General features: G+C 44.2%; 1 protein-coding gene across 3 annotated transcripts in view; it reads right to left on the bottom strand.

The window, feature by feature from the left end:
• The window catches only part of ankdd1a (ankyrin repeat and death domain containing 1A), a 293,056-nt gene that overhangs the window by 13,094 nt on the left and 252,386 nt on the right, over positions 1 to 27,576 (bottom strand). The window contains exon 15 of one of the 3 annotated variants that reach the window (XM_043677679.2): positions 26,324 to 26,648. The exons of the other annotated variants lie outside the window; for them this stretch is intronic. Within the exon in view, the coding sequence (XP_043533614.2) occupies positions 26,605 to 26,648 (44 nt within the window). The 3' untranslated portion in view covers positions 26,324 to 26,604. Of the gene's footprint in view, positions 1 to 26,323; positions 26,649 to 27,576 lie in introns of those variants that run through there. 3 annotated transcript variants of the gene reach the window in all.

The raw sequence follows: 27,576 nt of genomic DNA, 5'->3' as shown, positions 1-27,576 counted from the left end.
TTAGTTAAACTAAAACTATTGAAAATGGCTAGCCTGTCAGACGCATAGTAATTCCTTGACACAATGGACTATTGAATACGGGATCGGAACCGCTCCCAGGGATGGCTGAGCCATTGTCAAGCACAGCTGGAGCTGGACAGGCACTTCGATGCGGCCAATAGGAGGACGGATCCCCAGCGCGCGCAGACGAATGGACCAATGGGGAAGGCGAACTGACCGGGGACTCCAGGCAGCGCGAAGTATAATTGTGTCAACTTTGAACGGGAAGGCAGAACGCCTTCTCCAACGAATGCATGCCTGTAGATTCGTTGTACCAGTTAAGATTCTGTGAATAAACTGCTGTCTGCGTCTAATCATAGTTGCCAGTGTGAGTCTCTCCTTCCAAAAGAACACGCAAAGACGGGACCCTCCGGGTCCGTCTTAACACTATGCACACCTTCCTATTTGGCAGCTTGCTACATCAGATTGAGGCTGGAAGCTATTGACAGGGATTCACTGTCATCTTCCATTGTGATGCAATTCAAAAATGCACAATGGGCAAGAAAATGACTGTTAGCATACCTGGAGTGACTCAATCTGTGAGGGTGGTAGCTGCAACAAATTCCATTCATAGAGTTTTTAAAAGAAAAGAACAATTGTCACAGGTCCTTGCAATGTACAGGCTGCCATCCCTGGCCATCAAACTGCAATGACCTCCTCTATATGTTGCTCTTCCCTGGCATAATCACTGCTGTACAACATTTTAACAACTTATACCTTTGCACAAAGAGGTAGTCAAACATTAAGGATGTTGAACAAGGTTGGACAAAGGTATCATCAATGCCATGTGTACGCATTGCTCTCCCTATGCTGATGTGAGCTCTCAGTGCAGACCTCTATCCATGGAGTCTCATCTGTGACTTGAAGTGTTGCCAGATTATGTGAAAATTACCTCAAGGATGGAGGTTCCTGTGGGGTGTTTTGTGAGTACCATTGGGACGGTTTAACTTAACTTGATAGGATAGTGGGCTAGTGTAGGTTAGGTGGGCTTGGATCGGCGCAACATCGAGGGCCGAAGGGCCTGTACTGCGCTGTATTCTTCTATGTTCTATGTAAACATAGGAAACAATAAAAAATTGTGCAGAAGAATACCTCGTCTGCAAAATACTTAGGGATACAGCTGAATCTAACATAGAGAATAATAGCAAGTTAACCAGTGAAGTCAGAGTAAAGGGGCAAGAAATTAAGTCCAAAATTTGTGTTAATGTGCATGGATATATAAGCTTGAATGTTTAATAAATAAGATTGGAGAATTACATATAAGATATGAAGTTGAGAAGTACAGAAGTATATCAATCAGCTCATCGTCCCTGCTCCGCCATTCAATGAGATCATGAATGATTTGATAATCCCCGACACCACTTTCTCAATTAATACTAGAGAAGGGGCAGAACTCGACCACCTCTTGGGAAACAAGTCAGAGTAAGTAAGGGTGCTACAGTGGCTCATTGATTAGCACTGCAGCATCACAGTGTCAGGACCCAGGTTTGATTCCACACTCAGGCCACATTCTCCCCATGTATGGGTGGGTTTCCTCCGATAGTCCAAAGATCTGAAGGCTGCATGGAAATGCCTGAGAACTACAGACAGGTGAGCTTAACGTGGGTAAATTGTTATAGATAATTCTGGGAAGAAGCTACCGGCATTTGGAGAGGCAAGGACGCATTTGGGGTAGTCAGCCTGGCTATGTGCGTGAGTCTATTCCTGACGAAGGGCTTTTGCCCGAAACATCAATTTTCCTGCTCTTCGGATGCTGCCTGACCTGCTGTGCTTTTCCTGCACCATTCTAATCTAGACTCTGGTTTCCAGCATCTGCAGTCCTTGTTTTTACCTGGTTGATTTTAACCCTACTGCGAATCCTCTTGTAAGGATGCCTGCCTTGAAGACGTTTTCCTCCTCTCTCTACAAGAATCTCAGTGAGTCTCTCTCTCACTGCAACCTCCAGGTCATCTCCTCTGCCCTGAAGGTCTTCAACCATGTTCTGAAACAGACTCGTTACCACAGCCACACTTGCTTCCTCAGTGCCTGCCTCCGTAACCAACTCATCCCACACGGACTCTGGACCACCTTTAAACCAGCAGAATCCAGGGAGAGCTAGCCAACTGGATACAAAACTGGCTTGAAGGTAGAAGACAAAGGGTTGTTTTCGAACTGGAGGCCTGTGATTAGCAGTGTGCCACTGGGATCAATCATGGGACCACTGTTATTCGTCATTTAAATAAATGATTGTAATGAAAAATTAGGAGGTATGGTTAGTAAGTTTGCAAAAATCACCAAGAGTGGTGGTATAATGGACAGTGAAGAAGGCTATCTGGGAATGCAGCAAGATCTTGATCAGCTGAGCCAGTGGGCTGAGGAATAGCAAATGGAGTTTAATTAGATAAATGCGAGACGTTGCATTTTGGTTTGTCAAGCAGGACTTACAAAGTCAATGGTAGGCTCTGGAGAGTGTTATAGATCAAAAAGATCGAGGGGTACAGGTTTATAGCTCCTTGAAAGTGGAGTCACAGGTAAATCAGGTGGTTCACAAGGGCTTTCGGAATGCTTGCTTTCATTGGTCAGAGCACTGAGTAGAGGAGTTGGTATGTCTTGTTGGAGCTGTACAGGCCACATTTGGAGTACCTCATACAATTCTACTATAGAAAAGGTAGTACTAAACTAGAAAGAGTGCAAAAAAGATTTACTAGGATGCTACATGGACTGGAAGGTTAAAGTTATTAGGAGAGGCTGCATAGGCAGGGACTTTTTTTCTCTGAGGAGACTGAGGGGTGACCTTAAAGAGGTCTATAAAATTATGAAAGGTATAGATAAGTTAGACAGACAACAGCATTTTCTTAGGGTAAGGGAGTCTAAAATTAGAGGGCATAGGTTAAGGTGAGGGGGAGACAATTTTTTCACACAGAAGGTGGTGAGTGTCCAGAATGGGCTGCCAGAGGTAATGAATGGAAGTGAGTACAATTTTGTCATTTAAGAAACAGTTGGACAAAACATGGATAGGACAGGTATGGAGGGATACAGACCAAATGGGACTAGACTAATTGTCAAAACTGGGTGACATGGACAAGTTGGGCCAAATGGTGTAAACCTCTGACCTTGTGCCTCTAACTCTTCTAAGCATCATGTATGTTTCAATAAGGTCACGGCTCATTCTTCTATATTTCAACAAGTACAGCTCAATCTACTCAACCTCTCCTTAGAAGAAGTAAACATGAAGAGTTCAGACCCAACGTGTTCTAATATTGAGGGATATATAGCATTGGATTTAAGAGAAAGGGGCAGTTTATGGCAGTTACCGAGGGCTCAAAATAGCAGAAGTCCTTGAGGAGTATAGAATGTGCATGAGGAAACTTAAAAAGAGGTAAGAGACAAAATAATAACAAATAAAACAAAAATTGTGAAACAGCTTAACAGGTCACTCAACCTGAAACATTAACTCTGAGTTCTCTCCACAGATGCTGCCAGACCTGCTGAGCTTTTCCGGCAGTTTCTGTTATTGTTTCTGATTTACAGCATCTGTGGTTCTTTTAGTTTTCATGAAAGGATGATGGCAGGTCAAATAAAGGAAAGAAATAAAGAATTTTAATGATACAAAGATAATTAGGGAAAGAGTCGGCCCACTCAGGACCAGAGCTATAATTTGTGTGGAGCCAGAAGATGTAGGTAGTGTTCTAAATAAACAGTCAGCATGGTTATGTTAAGAAAAGGTCATGTCTCATCAACTTATTTAAATTTTTTGAGAGCTATACAGATGAGGACAATGCTTTTGGAGTCATTGAATGACAATAAAAGAGGCCCTTCAACCTCAATCAGTACCACCAAAAATATACTATGTACATTACTCCCACTTTCCTGCACCAGGCCTACAGCTTTGAATGTTATGACACACCAAGTGCTCATATGAGTACTTTTCAAAGGTTTCTTGCATCAACTACCCTGCCAGTCAATGCATTCCAGATGCCAACTGCTATCAGGGTGAAAAGGTTTTCCTCACATCTCTCTAAACCTCCTGCCTTTCACTTTAAAATGATGCCCCCTTGTTACTGACCCTTTGACTAACAGGAACAGCTGCTATCTATTCATTCTGTCCATGCCGTTCATAATCTAATACACCTTTTCATGTTCTCCCTCAACCTTCTCTGCTGCAAATAAAAAAACCAAACTTATCCAGCCTCTCTTCATAGCTAAATGCTGCATTCCAGGCAACATATTGGTGAATCTCCTTTGCAGCTCATCCCAATCACATCATCCCTATAGTGTGGTGACCAAAACTGCACACAATATTGCAGCTGTGGCCTGACCAAACTTCTGTACAGCTCCAACATGACCTCCCTGATCTTATCATCTATGCTGTGTCCTGTTTGCTTACTAACCTATTAACATGTCCTCGGCATCTGTAGACAAACACCCCAAGATCTCTCACTTTTTCTAAACTTTTCCCATTTCTGCTTTCTCCCCATACCCTTTGATCTCTTTAGCCTCAAGGGCCAAGTCCAGCTCCCTTTTGAATATATCTAAGGAACTGGCCCTAATAGCTTCCTGTGGGAAGAGAATTCCACAGGTTCACAACTCTCTGAGTGAAGAAATTCTTCCTCATCTCAGTCCTGACTCACTTACCCCTTATTCTTAGACTGTGACCCCTTCTTTTGGACTTCCCCAACATAGGGAACATTCTTCTCGCATCCAGCCTGTCCAGTCTCATCAAGATTTTATATGTTTCTATGAGATCACTCATCATTCTTCTAAATTCCATCAAATATAAGCCCGGTCGATCCAAGTCTTTCCTCATTGGTCAATCTTGCTATTCCAGGAATCAGTCTGACGAACCTTTGCTAGACGCCCCTCAAGAGCAAGGATATCCTTTCTCAGACTAGGAGACCAAACCTACACACAATACTCAAGGTGTGGCCTCACCAAAGCTCTGTATATTTCCAGCAAGACATTCCTACACCGATACTCAAATCCTCTCTCTCTATGAAAGACAGCATGCTATTAGCTTTCCTCACTGCCTGCTGGACTTGCATACACCTTCAGCAAATGTTCCACCATGACACAGAGGTCTCGTTGCTCCTTAGCTTTTCCTAAACTACCACTATTCAGATAACAATCTGCCTTACTGTTTTTGCGACCAAAGTGGATAACCTCACATTTATCCACATTATATAGCATTTGCCTATAGCATTTGCCAAGTATATGCCCACTCAGCCAGTCTGTCCAAGTCACCCTGCAGTCTCTTATCATCCTCCTCACAGAACATGCTGCCACCCAGCTTAATGTCATCTGCAAATTTGGAGATATAGCATTCAATTCCTTCATCCAAAATGTTAATGTATATTGTGAACAGCTGAAGTACCAGCATTGAACCCTGCAGCACCTCATTCGTCACTGCCTGCCACTCTGAAAAGGACCCGCTTATTCCAATTCTTGGCTTCTTGTCTGCCAACCAGTTCTTTATCCATGTCAATACATTACCTTTGATACCATGAGCTTCCTAGTGCCTTTCCACACCTCCTCCCTCACCTCTATCCAAGGCCCTAAAGGAGCCTTCCACATCCATCAAAGTTTTACCTGCACATCCACTAATATCATTTATTGTATCCGTTGCTCCCGATGCGGTCTCCTCTACATTGGGGAGACTGGGCGCCTCCTAGCAGAGCGCTTTAGGGAACATCTCCAGGACACCCGCACCAATCAACCACACCGCCCCGTGGCCCAACATTTCAACTCCCCCTCCCACTCTGCCGAGGACATGGAGGTCCTGGGCCTCCTTCGCCGCTGCTCCCTCACCACCAGACGCCTGGAGGAAGAACGCCTCATCTTCCGCCTCGGAACACTTCAACCCCAGGGCATCAATGTGGACTTCAACAGTTTCCTCATTTCCCCTTCCCCCACCTCACCCTAGTTCTAAACTTCCAGCTCAGCACTGTCCCCATGACTTGTCCGGACTTGTCCTACCTGCCTATCTCCTTTTCCACCTATCTACTCCACCCTCTCCTCCCTGACCTATCACCTTCATCCCCTCCCCCACTCACCTATTGTACTCTATGTTACTTTCTCCCCACCCCCACCAGCTTATCTCTCCACGCTCCAGGCTCACTGCCTTTATTCCTGATGAAGGGCTTTTGCCCGAAATGTCAATTTCGAAGCTCCTTGGATGCTGCCTGAACTGCTGTGCTCTTCCAGCACCACTAATCCAGAACCTTTCCAATCATTGTGTGCATCACGTGCATCAGGTCACATTCATCAGGCTTAAAATTCATCTACCACTTATCCGTCTATCTGACCAATTCGCTTATATCCTCCTGTAACATAACACTTTATTCCACACCGTCAACCACTCATTCTGTCATCTGCAAACTTATCATCCCCCCATACACTCATCTACATCATTCATGACTATCACAAACAATATGGGACCAAACATTAGCCCTCTGGTACACAACTGTACACCAATTCTAGCTTACAGAGTCTTCTATAACCACCTCTGTCTCCTGTTACAAAGCCAATTTTGGATTCAACTTGGCAAGTTACCCTCAATCCCATCACTTTTTAAAATCAGATTCCCCATGCCAGAGGTCTTGCTAAAATGCATATAAATGTCATCACTGTCTTATCATCATCCTAACACTTGGTAACCTCCTTGAAAAGTTCCCGCAGATTTGTTAGGCATGACCTTCCTCTGACAAAGCTTTGCTGTCCATCCATGATCAAACCTTGCTTCCCTAAATGGAGGTTAAATTTCTTCTTTGTTCTTTTCTCCAATAGCTCCAACCACTGATGTTGGACTCACTGGTCTGTGGTCTCCTCCTGGTCTATCTCTACCATTCTTCTTGTAACGTGAAACAACATAGATGACCTCCAGCCCTTTGGCACCTCCCCATGACCAGAGAAAATTTAGAAATTTGGGTTAGGGCCCTGGTAATTTCCTCCCTCATCTCCCACAACAGTCCAAGATACAAACCATCCAGACCTTGGGGTTTGTCTACTATTAAATCCTCCAAAACCTCCAATACAGCCTCATTTCTTTTATCAATCTGCTCAATAAATCCATAAATTATCTTCTCAAATTTTGCACTTGCATCCTCCATATACCAAACAAAGTCACTTGTGAAGTTTTTTAAATCTCTCTAACAACATTCTTCAGTTTTACTCACGGATTGCTCTCTTGTTCCCACAAAGGCCCTATTTTTTCTCTAGTTATTCTTTTCCACCTTGATATACAGAGGAACTTTGATTATCCAAATCTCAATTATCTGAATTTCAGGTTAACCAAAGAAGATCTCAAGGGCCCGATAGAAACATTACATCAAAGATTTTTTCCAACACTGATTGGGTCTTTTGTTTACAATGATTAAAAATGAACTCAGCTTCCTGAAATGCTGCCAAGAACAGTCCTGGACATCAATGGAGGTGCAGCACAGGCTCCAAATCACTGACGGCCCACCGTTTCTCTCTCTGTCCCTCCCTACTCTTTCCCTGAAGTTCTACACAGGGGTGAACCCTAAACCCCCCTTCCCCAGATAATCTGATGGGGTTGGGGGTGGGAAGGAAGGCAGGGGTGGTGCTGGATGGGGTTGGGAAGTGGGTGAGGGAGGACGGTGGGCAGTTTTGGACAGGGTTGGGAGGTTTGGGCAGGGTTGGATGGGGTGCAGAGATCGGGTAGACGGGGTGGGGGCAGGCTTGGGGGTTCAGGCAGGGGCGGACGGGGACGGTGTTGGATGAGCGGGGTGTGGGCAGGGTTGGATGGGTTGCGGGGGGGTCGGGCAGATGGGGGCGGGGGGGCAGACGGGGGACGGTGTTGGACGGGGTTGGGGGAGTGGGGGTGTGGGGTGGATGGGGGCCCATGCACGGTGTGCTGCTGCCTAGTCTCCTGACGGGGATCAGACTTAACAGAAAACTCCTGAGTCCCAGAGGAAAGGCATTGAATCAATTAACTGAATAATCAATTAGCCAAACGAAATAGTGCCCGCCCATCTCATTCGGATAATCGAGGTTCCTTTGTACTTGTAGATTATCTTTCAAATTTCCCCAATCTTATAACCAGTGATTTTTCATGCCTAGTTTTTGCTTTCCTAAGTGCTTTCTCGTGTTCACCCTTGCACTTAATCCATAATCCTTTAACGCGTCCATTGTTTGACTCACTGTGTCCCTGTCTCTCTTTTCCTTTTTATCTAGTATCGAGTATAGAACATAGAAAAATACAGCGCAGTACAGGCCCTTTGGCCCTCGATGTTGCGCCGATCCAAGCCCACCTAACCTACACTAGCCCACTATCCTCCATATCCCTATCCAATCACTGTTTAAATGCCCATAAGGAGGGAAAGTCCACCACTGCTACTGGCAGGGCATTCCATGAACTCACGACTCGCTGAGTAAAGAATCTACCCCTAACATCTGTCCTATACCTACCACCCCTTAATTTAAAGCTATGCCCCCTTGTAATAGCTGACTCCATACGTGGAAAAAGGTTCTCATGGTCAACCCTATCTAAACCCCTAATCATCTTGTACACCTCTATCAAGTCACCCCTAAACCTTCTTTTCTCCAATGAAAACAGCCCCAAGTCACTCAGCCTTTCCTCATACGATCTTCCTACCATGGGAGAAAGTGAGATCAGAGCTAAAAATGTGTTGCTGGAAAAGCGCAGCAGGTCAGGCAGCATCCAGGGTACAGGAGAATCGACGTTTCGGGCATAAGCCCTTCTTCAGGATCTTCCTACCATACCAGGCAACATCCTGGTAAACCTCCTCTCCACCCGTTCCAGTGCCTCCACATCCTTCCTATAGTATGGCGAACAAAACTGCACACAATAGTCCAGATGCGGCCGCACCAGAGTCTTATACAACTGCAACATGACCTCAGGACTCCGGAACTCAATTCCTCTACCAATAAAAGCCAGTACGCCATATGCCTTCTTCACCGCACTATTTACCTGGGAGGCAACTTTCAGAAATCTGTGTACATGGACACCAAGATCCCTCTGCTCATCCACACTACCAAGTATTCCACCATTAGCCCAGTACCCCATCTTTTTGTTACTCTTACCAAAGTGAATCACCTCACACTTATCTGCATTGAACTTCATTTGCCACCTTTCTGCCCAGCTCTGCAGCTTATCTATATCCCGCTGTAACCTGACACATCCTTCCTCACTGTCAACAACTCCACCGACTTTCGTATCATCCGCAAACTTGCTCACCCAACCTTCTAGCCCCTCCTCTAGGTCATTTATAAAAATGACAAACAGCAATGGTCCCAAAACATATCCTTGCGGAACACCGCTAGTAACTGCACTCCAAGATGAACCTTTACCATCAACTACTTCCCTCTGTCTTCTTCCAGCCAGCCAATTCCTAATCCAAACCTCCAACTCACCCTCAATGCCATACCTCCGTATTTTTTGCAGTAGCCTACCATGGGGAACCTTATCAAACGCCTTACTAAAATCCATATACACCACATCTACCGCTTTACCCTCATCTACCTCCTTAGTCACCTTCTCAAAGAATTCAATAAGGTTTGTGAGGCACGACCTGCCCTTCACAAAACCATGCTGACTATCCTTGATCACAATATTCCTATCCAGATGTTCATAAATCCTATCCCTTACAATTCTCTCTAAGACTTTGCCCACAACAGAAGTGAGACTCACCGGCCTATAGTTACTAGGGTTATCCCTACTCCCCTTCTTGAACAAGGGAACCACATTTGCTATCCTCCAGTCTTCTGGCACTATTCCTGTAGACAACGAGGACATAAAAATCAAGGCCAATGGCTCTGCAATCTCCTCCCTTGCTTCCCAGAGAATCCTAAGATAAATGCCATCAGGCCCAGGGGACTTATCTATTTTCACCCTTTCCAGAATTTCCAACACCTCTTCCCTACATACCTCAAAGCTGTCCATTCTAATTAATTGTGACTCAGTATTCACATCGGCAACAATGTCCTGTTCCTGAGTGAATACTGACGAAAAGTATTCATTCAGTGTCTCCCAATCTCTTCAGCCTCCACACGCAACTTCCCACTACTATCCTTGACTGGACCTATTCCTACCATAGTCATTCTTTTATTCCTGACATACCTATAGAAAGCCTTTGGGTTTTCCCTAATCCTACCAACTAAGGGCTTTTCATGTCCCCTCCTTGCTGCTCTTAGCTCTCTCTTCAGATCCTTCCTGGCTACCTTATAACTCTCAATCGCCCAAATTGAACCTTCACGCCTCATCTTTACATAGGCCACCCTCTTCCCTTTAACAAGGGATTCCAATTCCTTATTAAACCACTGCTCCCTCACACAACCCTTTCCTCCCTGCCTGACAGGTACATACTTATCAAGGACACTCAATAGTTGCTCCTTGAACAAGCTCCACATATCAATTGCGCCCTTCCCTTGAAGCCTACTTTTCTAAGCCACGCATCCTAAGTCGTGCCTCACCGCATCATAATTTCCCTGCCCCCAGCTATAACTCTTGCCCTGCAGTGCACACTTATCCCTCTCCACCACTAGAGTAAAAGTCACCGAATTGTGGTCACTGTCCCCAAAGTGCTCACCTACCTCCAATTCTAACACCTGGACTGGTTCGTTACCCAGAACCAAATCTAGTATGGCCTCACCTCTTGTTGGCCTGTCTACATATTGTTCAGGAAACCCTCCTGCACACATTGGACAAACACCGACCCATCTAACGAACTCGAGCTATAGCTTTCCCAGTCAATATTTGGAAAGTTAAAGTCCCCCATAACAACCACCCTATTACTTTCACTCTTCTCCTGAATCATCCTCGCAATCCTTTCTTCTACGTCTCTAGGACTATTAGGAGGCCTGTAGAGAACTCCTAACAGGGTGACCTCACCTTTCCTATTCCTAACCTCAGCCCAAACTACCTCAGATGGCGAGTCTTCATCCATCGTCCTTTCCACCGCTGTAATACCATCTTTGACAAGCATTGCCACAACTCTCCCTCTTTTACCCCACCTCTGACCCTATTAAAATTTTTAAACCCTGGAACCTGCAACAGCCAATCCTGTCCCTGTTCTACCCATGTCTCTGTAATAGCCACAACATCGAAATCCCAGGTACCAACCCACGCTGCAAGTTCACCTACCTTATTTCGTATACTTCTTGCATTGAAGTATACACACTTCAAGCCACTTTCCTGTTTACAGGCACCCTCCTTTGAGATTGATGCCATGTTCCTCACCTCCCTACACTCCAGGTCCTGCACCCTAAAGCTACAGTCTAGGTTCCCATGCCCCTGCAGAGTTAGTTTAAACCCCCCCCCCCACCAAGGATACTGGTGCCCCTCAGGTTCAGGTGTAGACCATCCTGTTTATAGAGGTCCCACCTTCCCCAGAAAGAACCCCAGTTATCCAAATACCGGAATCCCTCCCTCCTACACCATCCCTGTAGCCACGCATTTAACTGTTCTCTCTCCCTATTCCTCGACTCTCTATCACGTGGCACGGGTAACAAACCAGAGACAACAACTCTGTTTGTTCTAACTCTGAGCTTCCAACCTAGCTCCCTGAAAGCCTGTCTAACATCCTCAGCCCTCTTCCTACCTATGTCGTTGGTGCCAATGTGGACCACGACTTCGGGCTTCTCCCTCTCCCCCTTAAGGACCCGGTAAGGACCTAGACATCCAGGGTTCTCTGGGCCTATTGCTTCAACATTTCCTCTTAAAGGGAACATGTTTGACCTGTACTCCCCTCAGTATCTTTTTGAGCATCTCCCACTATTCTGCTGTAGATGACCAAGTTTATTTTGGCCATCTCCTGTGTTATTTTAATAAAATCTGCCTTCCCATAATCCAAAACCCATTTTGCAGACCGCCTTTCATTTTTCCATAACAAACATAAAATGTATGGTGTTGTGGTTGCTCCCCTACTATTACCTCAAATACCTGCCTGGCTTCATTTCCCAAAATTAGGTTCAGCACTAACTGTCCCTTGTAGGACCATGTACATGTTGGCATAAAAAGCTCTTCTCTGTCCTTCCCTCAATCATGTCTTTGTGATGGCACCAATATCACAATTCCATGTGCCAATCAAACCCCTTAACTCATCTGTTTTACATCTAATAATCCTGACATTAAAATAGAGGCCATCCAGCCTTGCCTTACATCCTTGTGGCACAACATGACTTGGTTTCTTTTCTAATTTACAGCATTTTGCTATTGATCTAGCTCACTATGTCCCCTGCCCCTGTTGAACCAGTTTAAACTACTCCCAACAGCACTAACAAGCTCTCCCACAAAGATGTCAGTCCCATTTTGGTTCAGGTGCTGACTATCCTACTTGTGAGGTCCTATCTTCCCCAGAAATGGTATCAATGATCCAGAAATCTAAAATCCTCCCTCCTACACCAAGTCTTGAGCCACACATTTATCTGCTCTATTCTCCTATTTCTGTGCTCATCACTATGTGGCACTGGTACCTATCATGTGATTACAACCTTCGAGGCCCTGCTTTTTTAAAAAATATACTTGTACTGAAAATATAGATTTTTAAATATCACAACAAATACAATATAATACAATTCAAAACAGTACAGAAAAAAACCCAAGTAAAAAATAACTCCAACCCACCGTCATATACAAATGTATCAACATATATAGAAAAGTATAGAATTTAAAAAAATCAAACTGGCTATTTAACTAAATAAATAAATAACCAACAACAAACTAATAAATAGTCATAACTCAGCCCAGCCAAACAAAACGCTCATACATTCACAATTCCTCCTCCCTGGATATTGGACTCGTGAAACACAATTGTTACAGCTATATAAAAGCCCTTGTTAATGCGGCAAATAAATCTGTGTCAAGGTATTCCAAAAACAGCTGCCATGTCTTGTAAAGATTTTCAGTTTTGTGGTGTACCATATTTGTGAGAAAATCAAGGGAATATGCTCCATAACAATCTTCTGCCAACTCGACAGGCCTGGGAGGTTTTCAGATATCCAACCTAGCAAGATATTCTCTCTCGCACAGAACATGAGAATATTGAAAAGTTTTTTCTTATGTGCGTTTGCAGGAAATACAGTGGGCAGGCCCAAAAAGAGAGAGATAGGGTCCTTCTCCACCCTTACACCTCAAATCCTCTCCATTGCACCTGCCACAGCATTCCAATATGTTTGAAGCCTATTGCAAGACCAAAGACAATGGGTAAGAGTGCCTGTACAAACCTTGCACGTGGGACATGTTGAAGATACCCCGGTTTAAATTTTGACAAACGGTCTGGAGCCAAGTGGACATGTGGAGAATCTTCAACTGTAAAGCATGAGTTTTATTGCAAATTGATATCTTCCTTGCATTTTCCCAAATATCTTCCCATGCCTCTGAGGAGACTTCAACACTCAGCTCTCTCTCCTGCAGAGTAGATCAAACTCATCTGAGTGGGCACCCCCCAGTTGAGGATCTAAAGTACTGACAGAAAGTGTACTCTTAGCCCTTAGCCCCCCTCTCTCTATGTCGGATTTGCAGGGATCAGTCAAAAGGGTGGTCTTTTTTTTTAATAAAATCCCTAACTTGAGAAAAAAAGAAGTCTCTATTAGATAACTTGTACTTCCATACTAACTGACCAAAGGACATAGTTACGTCTCCCTCAAACAAATCACCTATGCAAGAAACACCTCTAGCTGCCCAATGTTTAAATCCTGAATCTATCATCCCTGGTTGAAAACCCAGCATACCCACTAAAGGGGTAAACAAAGGTGTCTTGCCAATATTGCCTTCCCTCTACTGAATTGCCCTCCATGCTTTAACAGTATTGATAACTATTGGATCATGGCAATATTCTCTAACTGTCCTCATTTTGTCCAAAAACAGCAAACTGATAAGGGGGCACCTCGCCTGGGATGCTTCGATATCTAGCCATATTAAAAGAGGATGTCCACAAACCCAATCACTCTCGTAGGACAAAAGAGAGCTTAATTGGTAATTTTTAATGTCCGTGAAGGTCTACTCCTCCTATTCTGTGAGGCAGTTGCAGTTTAGCTAATTTGAAGAGGGACCACTTACGATGCCAAATAAAGGAGCTGAACCAGCCATTCAGCCTCCTGAATGTTTACTTATTGAAAATCGGGGGAGCATCCATATAGTGTACAGCAAATGGGGGAGAATATTCATCTTAATAAGCGCTATCCGACCCAATCATTGGGAGACTGGAAGTGCCTCCCATCTTCGAAGGTCTTGTTTAATTTTATCAAATAATTGGATAAAATTGGCTCTGAACATCCGATCCAGAAATGGAGTAATGAATATGCCCAAATACACAAAACCCTCCTGTGACCACCTAAATGGGAATCTATTGTCACTCTCAAAACCTAGCTCCTTCGTAAGACCACGCATAAGCATAACCTCTGATTTCGTAAAGTTAATCTTGTACCTCGAAAAAGCACCAAATGCGTGAATGCATTGTATCAGGCTGAACCAAAGGAGCTGAACCAGCCATTCAGCCTCCTGAATCGGGGGAGCATCCATATAGGGTACAGCAAACGGGGGAGAATATTCATCTTAATAAGCGCTATCCGACCCAATCATTGGGAGACTGGACAAATCCAACACTGAACTGTTGGATTTGTCAAAAAAATTAGGACATCATCTACATAAAATGAAATCTTAAGTAATTTTGACATCATTCCTGGAGCTGGTATATTGGGATCCCCACGAATAGCCTCCACCAATGGTTTAATCACCAACATAAAAAGCAATGGTGAAAGGGAACAGCCCTGCCAGCTGCCCCTAAAAATATTAAAATTGCTTGATCATACCCCGTTGGTGATGGTCGCTGCAAGAGGGCCACCATAGAGAACCTTTATCCATCTTATGAAGACTTTGCTCAAACCAAACCGCTCCAGAGTATAGAAAAGGTATGGCCACTCCATTTGGTCAAATGCCTTCCCTGCGTCTAGAGAAATCACCAATCCCTGTATTGACTGTGGCTGACATGCTTGAATTACACTAAGCAGCCTCCTAACATTATTGGAGGATCTGTGACCCTTTATGAAGCCCGTCTGATCCTCTTTAATAATAAAAGGTGACACAGTCTCCAGCCTTAATGCGAGAGTCTTACAGAGGATTTTAAAGTTCACATTTAAGAGCGAGATGGGTCTGTACGAAGCACAGTCTTCCAGGTTCGTCCTTTTTTTAAGGATAAGTGAAATATTAGCCTCTCTCAGAGATGGTGGGAGACAATCATGACTGTATGAATCATTAAACATATTGAGCATCGGGCCTGACAGTATACTTATAAATTCCTTATAGAATTCACTGGGAAGTCCATCAGGACCTGGCGCCTTTCCACTCTAAAGCTGCCTCCTGTACTTCTTGCTCTGGTAACGGGGTATTGAGAAAGGACTGTTGTTCGTGAGTCACACCCGGGAGCTTCAGATCCTTAAAAAGAGATTCCATTTTGGCCTGCCCCTCCTCACAATCCTCGGATTGGTATAACTTAGAGTAAAATCTCTGGAATGCCACATCAATCTTTTTAGAATCACATGTTAGGTTCCCAGAAAGCAAATCTTAGCAGGACTTATACACTTAATGATAGGTCCTAGAGAGTGTTGCTAAATAAAGAGACCTTGGAGTGCAGGTTCATAGCTCCTTGAAAGTGGAGTCACAGATAGATTGGATAGTGAAAAAGGCGTTTGGTATGCTTTCCTTTATTGGTCAGAGTATTGAATACAGAAGTTGGGAGGTCATGTTGTGGCTGTACAGGACATTGGTTAGGCAACTGTTGGAATATTGCGTGCAATTCTGGTCTCCTTCCTATTGGAAGGATGTTGTGAAACTTGAAAGGGTTCAGAAAAGATTCATAAAGATGTTGCCAGGGTTGGAGGATTTGAGCTATAGGGAGAGGCTGAACAGGCTGGGGCTGTTTTCCCAGAGCGTCGGAGGCTGAGGGGTTTACAAAATTATGAGGGGCATGGACAGGGTAAATAGGCAAAGTCTTTTCCCTGGGGTCGGGGAGTCCAGCACTAGAGGTTTAGGGTGAGAGGAGAAAGATGTAAAAGAGACCTAAAGGGCAACATTTTCACACAGAGGGTGGTACGTGTATGGAATGAGCTGCCAGAGGAAGTGGTGGAGGCTGGTACAATTGCAACATTTAAGAAGCATTTGGATGGGTATATGATTAGGAAGGGTTTGGAGGGATATGGGCCGGGTGCTGGTAGGTGGGACTAGATTGGGTTGGGATATCTGGTCGGCATGGACAAGTTGGACAAAAGGTCTGTTTCCATGCTGTACATCTCTATGACTCTATGACCCTTCACTAATCACCGGGAACTCCTTTTTTCTGGCGAGATACGCTAAGTATTTGCCTGGCCTGTCACCATGCTCATATAACCTTTGCTTTGCCATCTGTGTGAGCATGGAATTTAGTGCAGACCGCAGTGCCGTAATCCTCTGTAGTCTGACCAACGAGGGTCTGTCAAAGTAGGCCTTCTCGGCTGCCTTCAACCATGCTTCAAGGAGATGCTGCTCACCCTTCTGTTGCTTCCTACTGGCGGAATATGAAATAACTAACCCACTAGCATAGGCTTTGGCAGTTTCCCAGAGGACAGATGAGGTACCAACCTACTAAGCTGATGTCTAGGAACACCCTAAATGCCCTAGAGAAATACTCCACAAACTTATTATCCTTGAGGATAAAGGGATCCATTCACCAGTACCTCAAACCCACTGTAACATCCTTAATCTTAACCATAAGGTACACTAGAGCATGATCAGAGATGGTAATATTACCAATCGTACAAGATACCACCAAATCCAGGGTTACCGCAGGACTCAGAAAAATATCAATCCTCGTGTGACATCTGTGTGGATTGGAGAAAAACGTAAAATCCCTGCCTGTAGGGTGGAGACGCCTCCAGACGTTCACCAACCCTAACTCCCCACACAGACTCACTAACTGTTTAGTTTGTACAGAGGGTATTGGGGGGCCTTTGGGCAACCTGTCTACTGTGGGATCCACACGACAGTTAAAGTCTCCCCCTGTGTGCCGGGACTTGAGACTTATCAGTTTAGAAAAAACGTCTACCAAAAATTTAAGGGGATGAACTGGAGGGTAATAAACATTTAAAACACCATTTTCTTCCCCATTTATTAAGGGTTTAAGAATTACAAACCTCCCATGTGTGACTTTAACACACTCTAGTAATTTAAATGGGAGATTCTTCCTAACCAATATAGCCACTCTCCTACTTCTGGTATTAAATTATGAAAAATAAACTCAGTCAAAGCCATTCTGCTGTAATTTCAGATGTTCCTTGTCATCCAACTGTGTCTCCTGTAACAAAGCAATGTCCATCTTCTCCTTTCTAAGACTCAAGAGTACCTCCTTCGTCTTAACTGATGACTGACTTCCCTTGATATTCTAGGTACACCAATTAATCAAATCAATAGCCATAACCTTCTGCAATAACATTCAAATTCCAGAGAAGGAACCCAAACCACAAAAACCGCTGAGCCTTAGTGTCACATGATCCACCACAAAAAAACACATAAACTAAAACCACTACATTTAACAAACCTACAAAACTATTGGAAATTAAAAACAATAAAAAACCAAAAAAACCCAACATATAAAGCGCCAACAGCGCTAAGGAAGGGAACTCACCCCTTGCCCAAAGGGGGTAACTGTCCATCCCAAATTGCCCATAAGTAGGCATCTAACCATTCCAGCCACCTTCACTTCTCCCAGCTAGAGCCGCACCATAAACACAAGCGGAAAAGAATAAACGCCCCATAGAATACCAATATGAATTTTTTAAAATCTTTTTTAAAAAAGGGGGAAAAAATACCCAACCCATCCTTTGGTATATCCTAACTTAGAAATTGAAAATGTACATCTCAACCACTGCCAGACATTTTTAAACCAAATTATTATCAATAGAGGGAAAAAAAAGATAAAGCTCCAACCGGAATTCCTCCATTTCTTTTACAAAACAATAAAGACATACCCAACCAACACTATTTATACATACTAAAATTGTTCAAATTAGGTTAATTTGTCAACAAAGTCTCTTGCCTTCTCCGACGTGTCAAAGAGATGTATGGATTCATCTGAGATGTTCTGGTGCATCGCTGGATATCTCAGGAAGTACTGAATCATAAGCTCCCTCAGTCTTCTCTTGACACCGTCGTAAGATTTTCATTTCTGGATCACCACCACTGAGAAGTCCTAAAAGAATATGATCTTAGAGCCCTCGTAAATTAGGGCCTTCGGATCCTTCCCCTGCACTCTTATCCTGGTAATGACGAAACCGCACCAGGAGAGTACGAGGGCATTGACCCAGACCCGATTTCAGCGCTGCAACCCAGTGAGACCTATCTTCAATCCTCTAATGCCAGCCTCCAAGTCAAGGAATTTTGGCAGCCAAATTCCGCAGGCCGCTCACCTTCTTACCCTCAGGCAGAGCGATGATCCATTGTTTTTTTCTACTGCCCGTTCTCAAGATCATCCACTTGGTTGTGCAAATTACAGACCTGCATCTCCAGGGCTTGGATCCTATCCTAGGATGAACCGGCATCAGCTTCCACCACTGTGACCCTCTGCTCCACCTCATCCATCCACTTTTCCAGGTCTCACAGCTGCTGCTCATGCTTCTGCAGCATGAGAGAGATTGCAGCCAGCTTCTCTTTAATCTATTTCCCCAGCATCTCGCGAGATTTCGTGAGCTCATTCACCAGGCCCTGGAAAGTGAGCGACTCTGAGGACTCTGCAGGCTGACTGCAGATCCGGCCTCAGATGGTCCTTATTCCTTTTTCGGCATTTCTGGATGGCTGGAAATGCAGGTAGTCCTTGGGACTCCATGATCTTTCTGGAGTCCCAAGATATCGCGATGGACAGGTTAAAGGTTCGTCCCGCATGTGCTGCGATGCGGAACTCCGCAGTGCGATCTTCTTAGATTGCCGCCACCTTGGATCCCTGAGGCCCTACTTCTTAACCTACTGCCTAACTTCCTGAAAGTTTGATGCAAAACATCATCCCCCATTTAATCTGTATTGTTGATACCAATGTGCACCACAACCTCTAAGTTATCAGCCTTCCCTTCAGCATGCCCAGCAACCATTCAGTGATATCCCAGACCTTGGCACCAGGGAGAGAACACTCTCCCAGAGTCACATGTACCCCTAACTAAAGCACTTTCACTCCTGCTTCCTTCTTTTTCCCCTCCTCTATAGTCAGGCTGCTCCTTGTATCAGACGCCTGGTTCACTGCCCTCCTCAGCTTTCAGAACATAAAACCGATTTATGAGCAGGACCTCAGGTGAGGGCTGCACTAATAGAAGAGTCATACAGCACAAAAACACTCTTCATAACAACTAGTCCATTCCGACTATGTTCCCAAACTAAACTAGTCCCACCTGCATGCATTTAGCTCATATCTCATTAAACCTTTCCTATTCATGAACTTATCCAAATGTCTTTTAAAAGTTGTAACTGTACCTCCATCTACCACTTTCTCTGGCAGTTCATTCCACACACGAACCACTCTCTATGTAATAAAGCTGCCGCTCATGTCCTTTTTAAATATTTTCCCTCTCTGCTTAAAAATATGCTTCCTAGTTTTGAACTGTCTTATGGTCTTATGGTCCCCCATTGTCGGGAAAAGTCCCTTGGCATTCACTTTACCTATACCCTTCATGATTTTATAAAGCTCAATAAGGTCACTCCTCAACCTCCAACGCTCCAGTAAAAAAGGCCCCAGTTTTTCCAGTCTATTTTTGTATCTCTCCATTCCTGGCAACCAAATCTTTTCTGAACCCTCTCCAGTTTAATAATATCCTTCCCATAGCAGAGTGACCAGAACCTGCATACAGTACTCCAGAAGAGGCCTCACCAACATTTTGTACAACCTCAAAATGATGTCCCAACTCCTATACTCAAAAGTATGAGCAATGAAGACAAGTGTGATAAATGCTGTCTTAAGCACCCTGTCTATCTATGACGCAAATTTCAAAGAATTATGTACCTGAACTTCTCGGTCTCTTGCTCTACAACACTACCCAGGGTCCAACCATGAATTGTATAAGCCCTGTCTTTGTTTGTATTACCAAATGCAATACCTCACATTTATTCAAATTAAACTCTATCTGCCATGCCACAGCCCATTGACCCAAGTGGTCAATGTTCACTGTACCACCAATTTTTGTGTAATTTGCAAATTTACAAACTGATTATTTCCATGTTTCTTTTTAGACTGTCTATTGCTCACCTATTCCCTTCCTTCCGCCAGTCCCTGCAGCTGTGGTGCTATCCTCACACCTCACAGTCTCATGGATGTGCCACAGTGTCTCCAGCTGCTGCACAAGCTCCAAAACAAAGAACTCATGTTGCCTCAGTTGGGATCTCACATGGTCATCATGGACAATGGTATGGGCTGTGACTCCCCAGATGTGACAGCACATGCATTCTATTCAGCTATCCTTGTCTACCAATAATTTAAGCTTCCTTAGTCTTACTAGCTGTCTTTATCCCGAAATAATTTCGCACTTGTAAAATAACTGTGATTTAAGAGCAAAGAACAAAGAAAATTTACAGCCCAGGAATAGGCCCTTCGGCCCTCCAAGTCTGAGCTGATCCAAATCTACTGTCTAAACCTATAGCCTGATTTAGGGAGAGTTCCTAAATTGCCAACCAATTAACTCACTGCTGACATTTGACAACTCTCTGTTCTTTTCCCCGAATGCAGAATGAGTGAAATTAAAAAAAGATTTAGATATTCAGAACTCCATTCACCAATTCCCCTTCCCACCCCTTCACACTGTCATAGGTTATGAAGATATGGGTGTACCTTTAAGAGAGTGAAGGACTTGGCAATTACACCGAATGCTGGAGAAGTTACAAAGTAACATTTTAATTAAGAACAAACAGCACTCGCTGAGTGGCCTAGAGACAAAAACAAATTTGAATTCGGCCAATCAGTTTAAATTATACCCTGAAAAAAATACCAATTTCCAATCAAGTTTGAATTGAGTATATTGACGATCTTAAAAGCCAATAACACAATCTGATGCTCTGGGGTATAAAACTGGATGAAATTGAATAGTTGAGAGGAGAACTGCCAATCCTAGCATGTACCAGACTGCTTCAAAAACATCTCTATTGAAAGTACCTTCTCAATCAGTAATCTGTGACACAGAAATTCCTAACAAGGAGAAAAGAAGACACAGGAAGATCCGAAGACAAGAACCTTAGGTTGTCTGGTTTTACAAAGAACAAAGAAAATTTACAGCCCAGGAACAGGACCTTCGGCCCTCCAAATCCACTGTCTAAACCTGTCTCTCAATTCCTAAGCATCTGTATTCCTCTACTCCCCACCTATTCATGCATCTGGCCAGATGCATCTTAAATGATTCTACCGTGCCTGCCTCTACTACCTCTGCTGGCAATGCATTCCAGGCACCTATTACCCTCTGTGTAAAGTATTTGCCGCATGTATCCCCTTGAAACCTTTCAGCCTTGAAAGTGCGACCTCTCGTTATTCAATCCTTCCCCCTGGGAAAAAGCTTATCTCTATCTACCCTGTCTATACCCTTCATGATTTTGTAGACCTCAATCAGGTCCTCCCTCAATCTTCTTTTCTCTAATGAAAACCTACTCAACCTCTCTTCACTTTCCATATCTGCACCGTCTCCAAAGCATTCACATCTTTTTGGTAATATAGATTAGATTCCCTACAGTGTGGAAGCAGGCCCTTCGGCCCAACCAGTCCACACCGAACCTCCGAAGAGTAAACCTCCCAGACCCATTTCCCTCTGACTAATGCACCTAAAACTATGGGTAATTTAGCATGGCCAATTCACCTGACCTGCACATCTTTGGATTGTGGGAGGAAATTGGAGCACCCAGAGGAAACCCACGCAGACACGGGGAGAATGTGCAAACTCAACATAGACAGTCGCCCGAGGCTGGAACTGAACCTGGGACCCTGGTGCTATGAGGCAGCAGTGTTAACCAGTGAGCCACTGTGCTGCCCCGGGGTGGGTCGCTCTTCGGACGGTCAGTGTGGACTTGTTGGGTCAAATGGCCTGTTTCCACACTGTAGGTAATCTAATCAAATCTAATCATGAGCAGTCTTTAGCAAATAGAAGAGTGTTAGTCATTGGGGACTCAATAGTTAAAGGGTGAGATAGAACGTTTGTTGGGAACGAATGAGACTCACAGCTGGTGTGTTTCCTCCCAGGTGCTGGTTTGAAGTGTATCCGAAATAAGGTAGGTGAGCTTGCAGCATGCATCTAGGACTTCGATGTTGTGGCCATTTCTGAGACATGGATAGAGCAGGGTGAGGAATGAATGTTGCATTTTCCAGGGTTTAGATAGAACATAGAACATAGAAGAATACAGCGCAGTACAGGCCCTTTGGCCCTCGATGTTGCGCCGATCCAAGCCCACCTAACCTATACTAACCCACTATCCTCCATATACCTATCCAATGCCCGCTTAAATGCCCATAAAGAGGGAGAGTCCACCACTGCTGCTGGCAGGGCATTCCATTAACTTACGACTCACTGAGTGAAGAACCTACCCCTAACTTCAGTCCTATATCTACCCCCCCTTAATTTAAAGCTATGCCCCCTTGTAATACCCGACTCCATACGCGGGAAAAGGTTCACACTGTCAACCCTATCTAACCCCCTAATCATCTTGTACACCTCAATCAAGTCACCCCTAAACCTTCTTTTCTCTAATGAAAACAGCCCCAAGTGTCTCAGTCTATCCTCATACGATCTTCCTTCCATACCAGGCAACATCCTGGTAAACCTCCTCTGCACCCGTTCCAGTGCCTCCACATCCTTCCTATAGTATGGCGACCAAAACTGCACACAATATTCCAGATGCGGCCGCACCAGAGTTTTATACAACTGCATCATGACCTCAGGACTCCGGAACTCAATTCCTCTACCAATAAAAGCCAGTACGCCATATGCCTTCCTCACCGCACTATTTACCTGGGTGGCAACTTTCAGAGATCTGTGTACATGGACACCAAGATCCCTCTGCTCATCCACACTACCAAGTATCCGACCATTAGCCCAGTACCCCATCTTTTTGTTATTCTTCCCAAAGTGAATCACCTCACATTTAGCTACATTGAATTCCATTTGCCACCTTTCTGCCCAGCTCTGCAGCTTCTCTATATCCTGCTGTAACCTGCCACATCCTTCCTCACTGTCAACAACTCCTCCGACTTTCGTATCATCCGCAAACTTGCTCACCCAACCTTCTAACCCCTCTTCCAGGTCATTTATAAAAATGACAAACAGCAATGGTCCCAAAACAGATCCTTGCGGAACACCGCTAGTGACGGCACTCCATGAAGAAACTTTGCCATCAACTACTACCCTCTGTCTTCTTCCATCCAGCCAATTCCTAACCCAAACCTCCAACTCACCCTCAATGCCATATCTCCGTATTTTCTGCAGTAGCCTACCATGGGGAACCTTATCAAACGCCTTACTAAAATCCATATATACCACATCTACCGCTTTCCCCTCATCAACCTCCTTCGTCACCTTTTCAAAGAATTCAATAAGGTTTGTGAGGCACGACCTGCCCTTCACAAAACCATGCTGACTATCCTTGATCACATTATTCCTATCCAGATGTGCATAAATCCTATCCCTTACAATTCTCTCTAAGACTTTGCCCACAACAGAAGTGAGACTCACCGGCCTATAGTTACTAGGGTTATCCCTACTCCCCTTTTTGAACAAGGGAACCACATTTGCTATCCTCCAGTCTTCTGGCACTACTCCTGTAGACAAAGAGGACATAAAAATCAAGGCCAATGGCTCTGCAATCTCCTCCCTTGCTTCCCAGAGAATCCTAGGATAAATGCCATCAGGATCAGATCTTTCATTAAGAACAGGCAAGGCAGTAAAAGAGGGGGAGGCTGGCCTTGTTTGTCAAGGATAGTATAACGGTGGCTGAAAGACTTTTTGACGAGGACCCGTCTACTGAGGTAGTGTGGGCTGAGGTTAGGAACAGGACAGGAGAGGTCACACTGCTTGGAGTTTTTTTATAGGCCTCCACAGAAATCCAGAGAGGTGGAAGAGAGGATTGGCAAAATTATTCTGGGCAGGAGTGAAAGGAACAGGATGGTCATTATGGGGGACTTTGACTGGAAATGCTATAACTCTAGTATGTCAGATGGATCAGTTTTTGTCCAATGTGTACAAGAGGGTTTCCTGACACAGTATGTCGAAGGGTCGACAAGAGGGGAGGCCACTCTGGATCTGGTGCTTGGTAATGAACCAGACCAGGTGTTTGATTTAGTTGTAGGTGAGCACTTTGGAGACAATGACAATAATTCAGTTACATTTAGTTTAGCAATGGAAAGGGAGAGGTACATGCCATAGGTCAAGAGTTATCGATGGGGCAAGGGCAATTATAATGCCCTTGGCAAGAATTAGTATGCATAGAATGGGGTAGCAAAATGCAGGGGATGCAGACAATGGAAATATGGAGCTGGTTTAAGGAACAGATAGTGTGTGTCCTTGATAGGTATATCCCTGTCAGGCAGGGAGGAAGCAATAAGGTAAGGGAACCATGGTTTACTACAGAAATTGCATCTCTTGTTAAGCAGAAGAAGCGGAGTTATGTGTTGGTGAGGCAAGATGGTTCAGATGAGGCGATGGAGAGTTACAGATCAGCTAGGAAGGATTTAAAGAGACAGTTAAGAAGAGCAAAGAGCAGACATGAGCAGTCTTTAGCAAATAGAATAAAGGAGAACCCTAAAGCTTTCTATAGGTATGTGAGGAATAAAAGGATGACTCGGGTAGGAATAGGGCCAGTCAAAGACAGAAGTGGGAAGTTAAAGGTAGACCCTGTGGAGATCGGAGAGGTTCTAAATGAACAATTCTCATTGGTTTTCACTCAGGAAAAGGAGAATATTGTAGAGGAGAAGAATGAGGTATGAGATATTAGACTAGAAAGGATCGAGGTTAGTTACGAACAGGTGTTATCAATTCTAGAAGGAGTAAAAGTGGACAAGTCCCCTGGGCCAGATGGGATCTATCCAAGGATTCTCTGGGAAGCTAGAGAGGAGATAGCAGAGTTTTTGGCTTTGATATTTGAGTCATCATTGTCGACAGGTTTAGTACCAGGATTGTAAATATGGTGCCCTTGTTCAAGAAGGGCAGTAGAGATGACCCAGGTAATTATAGACCTGTGAACCTTCCTTCTTTTGTAGAGAAGGTTTTGGAAAGGATTATAAGAGATGAGATTTATAATCATCTAACACGCAACAATTTGATTTCAGATAGTTAACATGGTTTCGTCAAGGGCAGGTCATGTCTCACAAACCTCATTGAGTTTTTTGAGAAGGTGACCAAGCATGTGGATGAGGGTAGGACAGTTGACGTGGTATACATGGACTTCAATAAAGCCTTTGGTAAGGTTCCACATAGTAGGCGGTTGGAGAAAATGCAGAGGCATGGATTGAGGTTGATTTAGCAGTTTGGATTAGAAACTGGCTGATGGAAAATAGTAGTGGTTGATGGAAAATATTCAGCTTGGAGTCCAGTTACTAGTGGTGTGCCACAAGGATCTGTTTTGGGACCACTACTGTTTGTCATTTTTATAAATGACTTAGATGCAGGCATAGGTGGATGGATTAGTAAATTTGCAGATGACACTAAAGTCGGTGGAGTAGAGGATCGTTTGGAAGAATGTTATAAATTGCAGGGGGACTTTGATAAACTGCAGGATTGGTCTGAGAGGTGGCAAATGGAGTTCAATGCAGCTAAATGTGAGGTGATGCACTTTGGGAAGAATAACAGGAAGGCAGAGTACTGGGTCAATGGAAAGATTCTTGATAGTGTGGCTGTGCAGAGGGATCTTGGACTCCATGTACACAGATCCCTGAAAGTTGCCACCCAGGTTGATAGTGCAGTTAAGAAGGCATACAGTGTGTTAGGTTTCATTGATAGAGGGATTGAATTCCAGAGCTGCAATATTATGCTTCAACTAGACAAAATGCTAGTGCGGCCACACTTGGAATATTGTGTACAGTTCTGGTTGCCATATTTCGGGAAGGATGTTGAAGCATTGGAAAAGGAGCAGAGGAGATTTACGAGGATGTTGCCTGGCCTGGAGGAAAGGTCTTATGAGGAAAAGCTTAGAAACAGGGGTCTGTTCTCATTGCAAAGAAGAAAGCTAAGAGGGGATTTGATAGAGACATACAAGATGATCAGAGGATTAGATAGGGTAGACAGTGAAAGTCTTTTTCCTAGGATGATGACATCAGCTTGTCTGAGGGGGCAAAACTACAAATTGAGGGGTGATAGATTTAAGACAAATGTCAGAGGCAGGTTCTTTACCAGAGTGATAAGGGCATGGAATGCCCTACCTGCCAATGTAGTTAACTTAGCCACATTAGGAAGATTTAAACAATCCTTGGATGAGCACATGGATGATGTTGAGATATTGTAAGGGGACGAGCTGAGAATACTTCATGGGTCGGCGCAACATGGAGGGCCGAAGGGCCTGTTCTGCGCTGTATTGTTCTATGTTCTATTCTAATTGGAAGCCGAGAGGAGATTTCATCGAGGTTTTCAAAATCATGAGCGGGCTGGAGACAGTGAATAGGGCGAAGCTGTTCCCACTAATAAAAGAAAAAAGAATTAGATTTATAGATAGATTTACCGAGGTTCAAATGAAACAAGGGTGGTTTAACATAAAGCTTTTTTACATAGCAAGTAGTTAGGGCATGGAATACGCTGCCTAGAGGTTGAAGTAGAACCTTTTTTACCATGCTACCAACGTGCCTTCAAATCGTTTGCTTCTATCTCTCCCTTTCACTCCATATTAATATAACTCCCCTTTCATGGAGTCAGCTTGTGTCTGGTAAGCTAGATATTGAGCACTTCTACAATGCCCTGAATGGAAAACACAGATGAGCTTTTGTGTGGATCCTCCTCCTGGCACCACCCTTTCCCCTTATGAGGAGGGGAAACTTGGAATGTCACCATGCCATTTGTCCTAGGGACTAATAAGTTGGGCAATGGAGTGCAGGACTGGGCATAGCTCCTAAGGCTACCTGGCCTCACACTCCACTACCTGGCCTGGCATTCCACTCCACTGTCAGTCTTATCTCAGCAAGGTTTTGGAAAGAATTGTTAGGGATAGGATTTATGGCTATTTGGAAAAGCATACTGTGATTAAAGGCAGTCAGCATGGCTTTGTGAGGGGTAGGTCATGCCTCACAAATCTTATTGAGTTCTTTGAGGAGGTGACAAGACAGGTTCATGACAGTTGAGCAGTGGATGTGGTGTATATGGACTTCATCAAGGCATTTGATAAGGTTCCCCATCGTAGGCTCATTCGTAAAGTCAGGAATTGTGGGATACAGGGCGATTTGGCTATCTGGATTCAGAATTGGCTGGTTGACAGAAGGCAGAGGGTGGTTGTAGATGGAAAATATTCTGCCTGGAGGTCAGTGTTGAGTGGGGTCCCGCAGGGCTCTGTTCTTGGGCCTCTGCTCTTTGTAGTTTTTATAAATGATTTGGATAAGGATGTTGAGGGTTAGGTCA

The sequence above is a fragment of the Chiloscyllium plagiosum genome, unplaced genomic scaffold (genome assembly GCF_037043375.1).
Source record: "Chiloscyllium plagiosum isolate Xiang-an unplaced genomic scaffold, Cpla_swu_hap1 HiC_scaffold_39, whole genome shotgun sequence".
Taxonomy (NCBI): Eukaryota; Metazoa; Chordata; class Chondrichthyes; order Orectolobiformes; family Hemiscylliidae; genus Chiloscyllium; species Chiloscyllium plagiosum.
The sequence above is the reverse complement of the archived record's forward strand: the minus strand, read 5'-3'. Positions and strand labels throughout refer to the sequence as shown.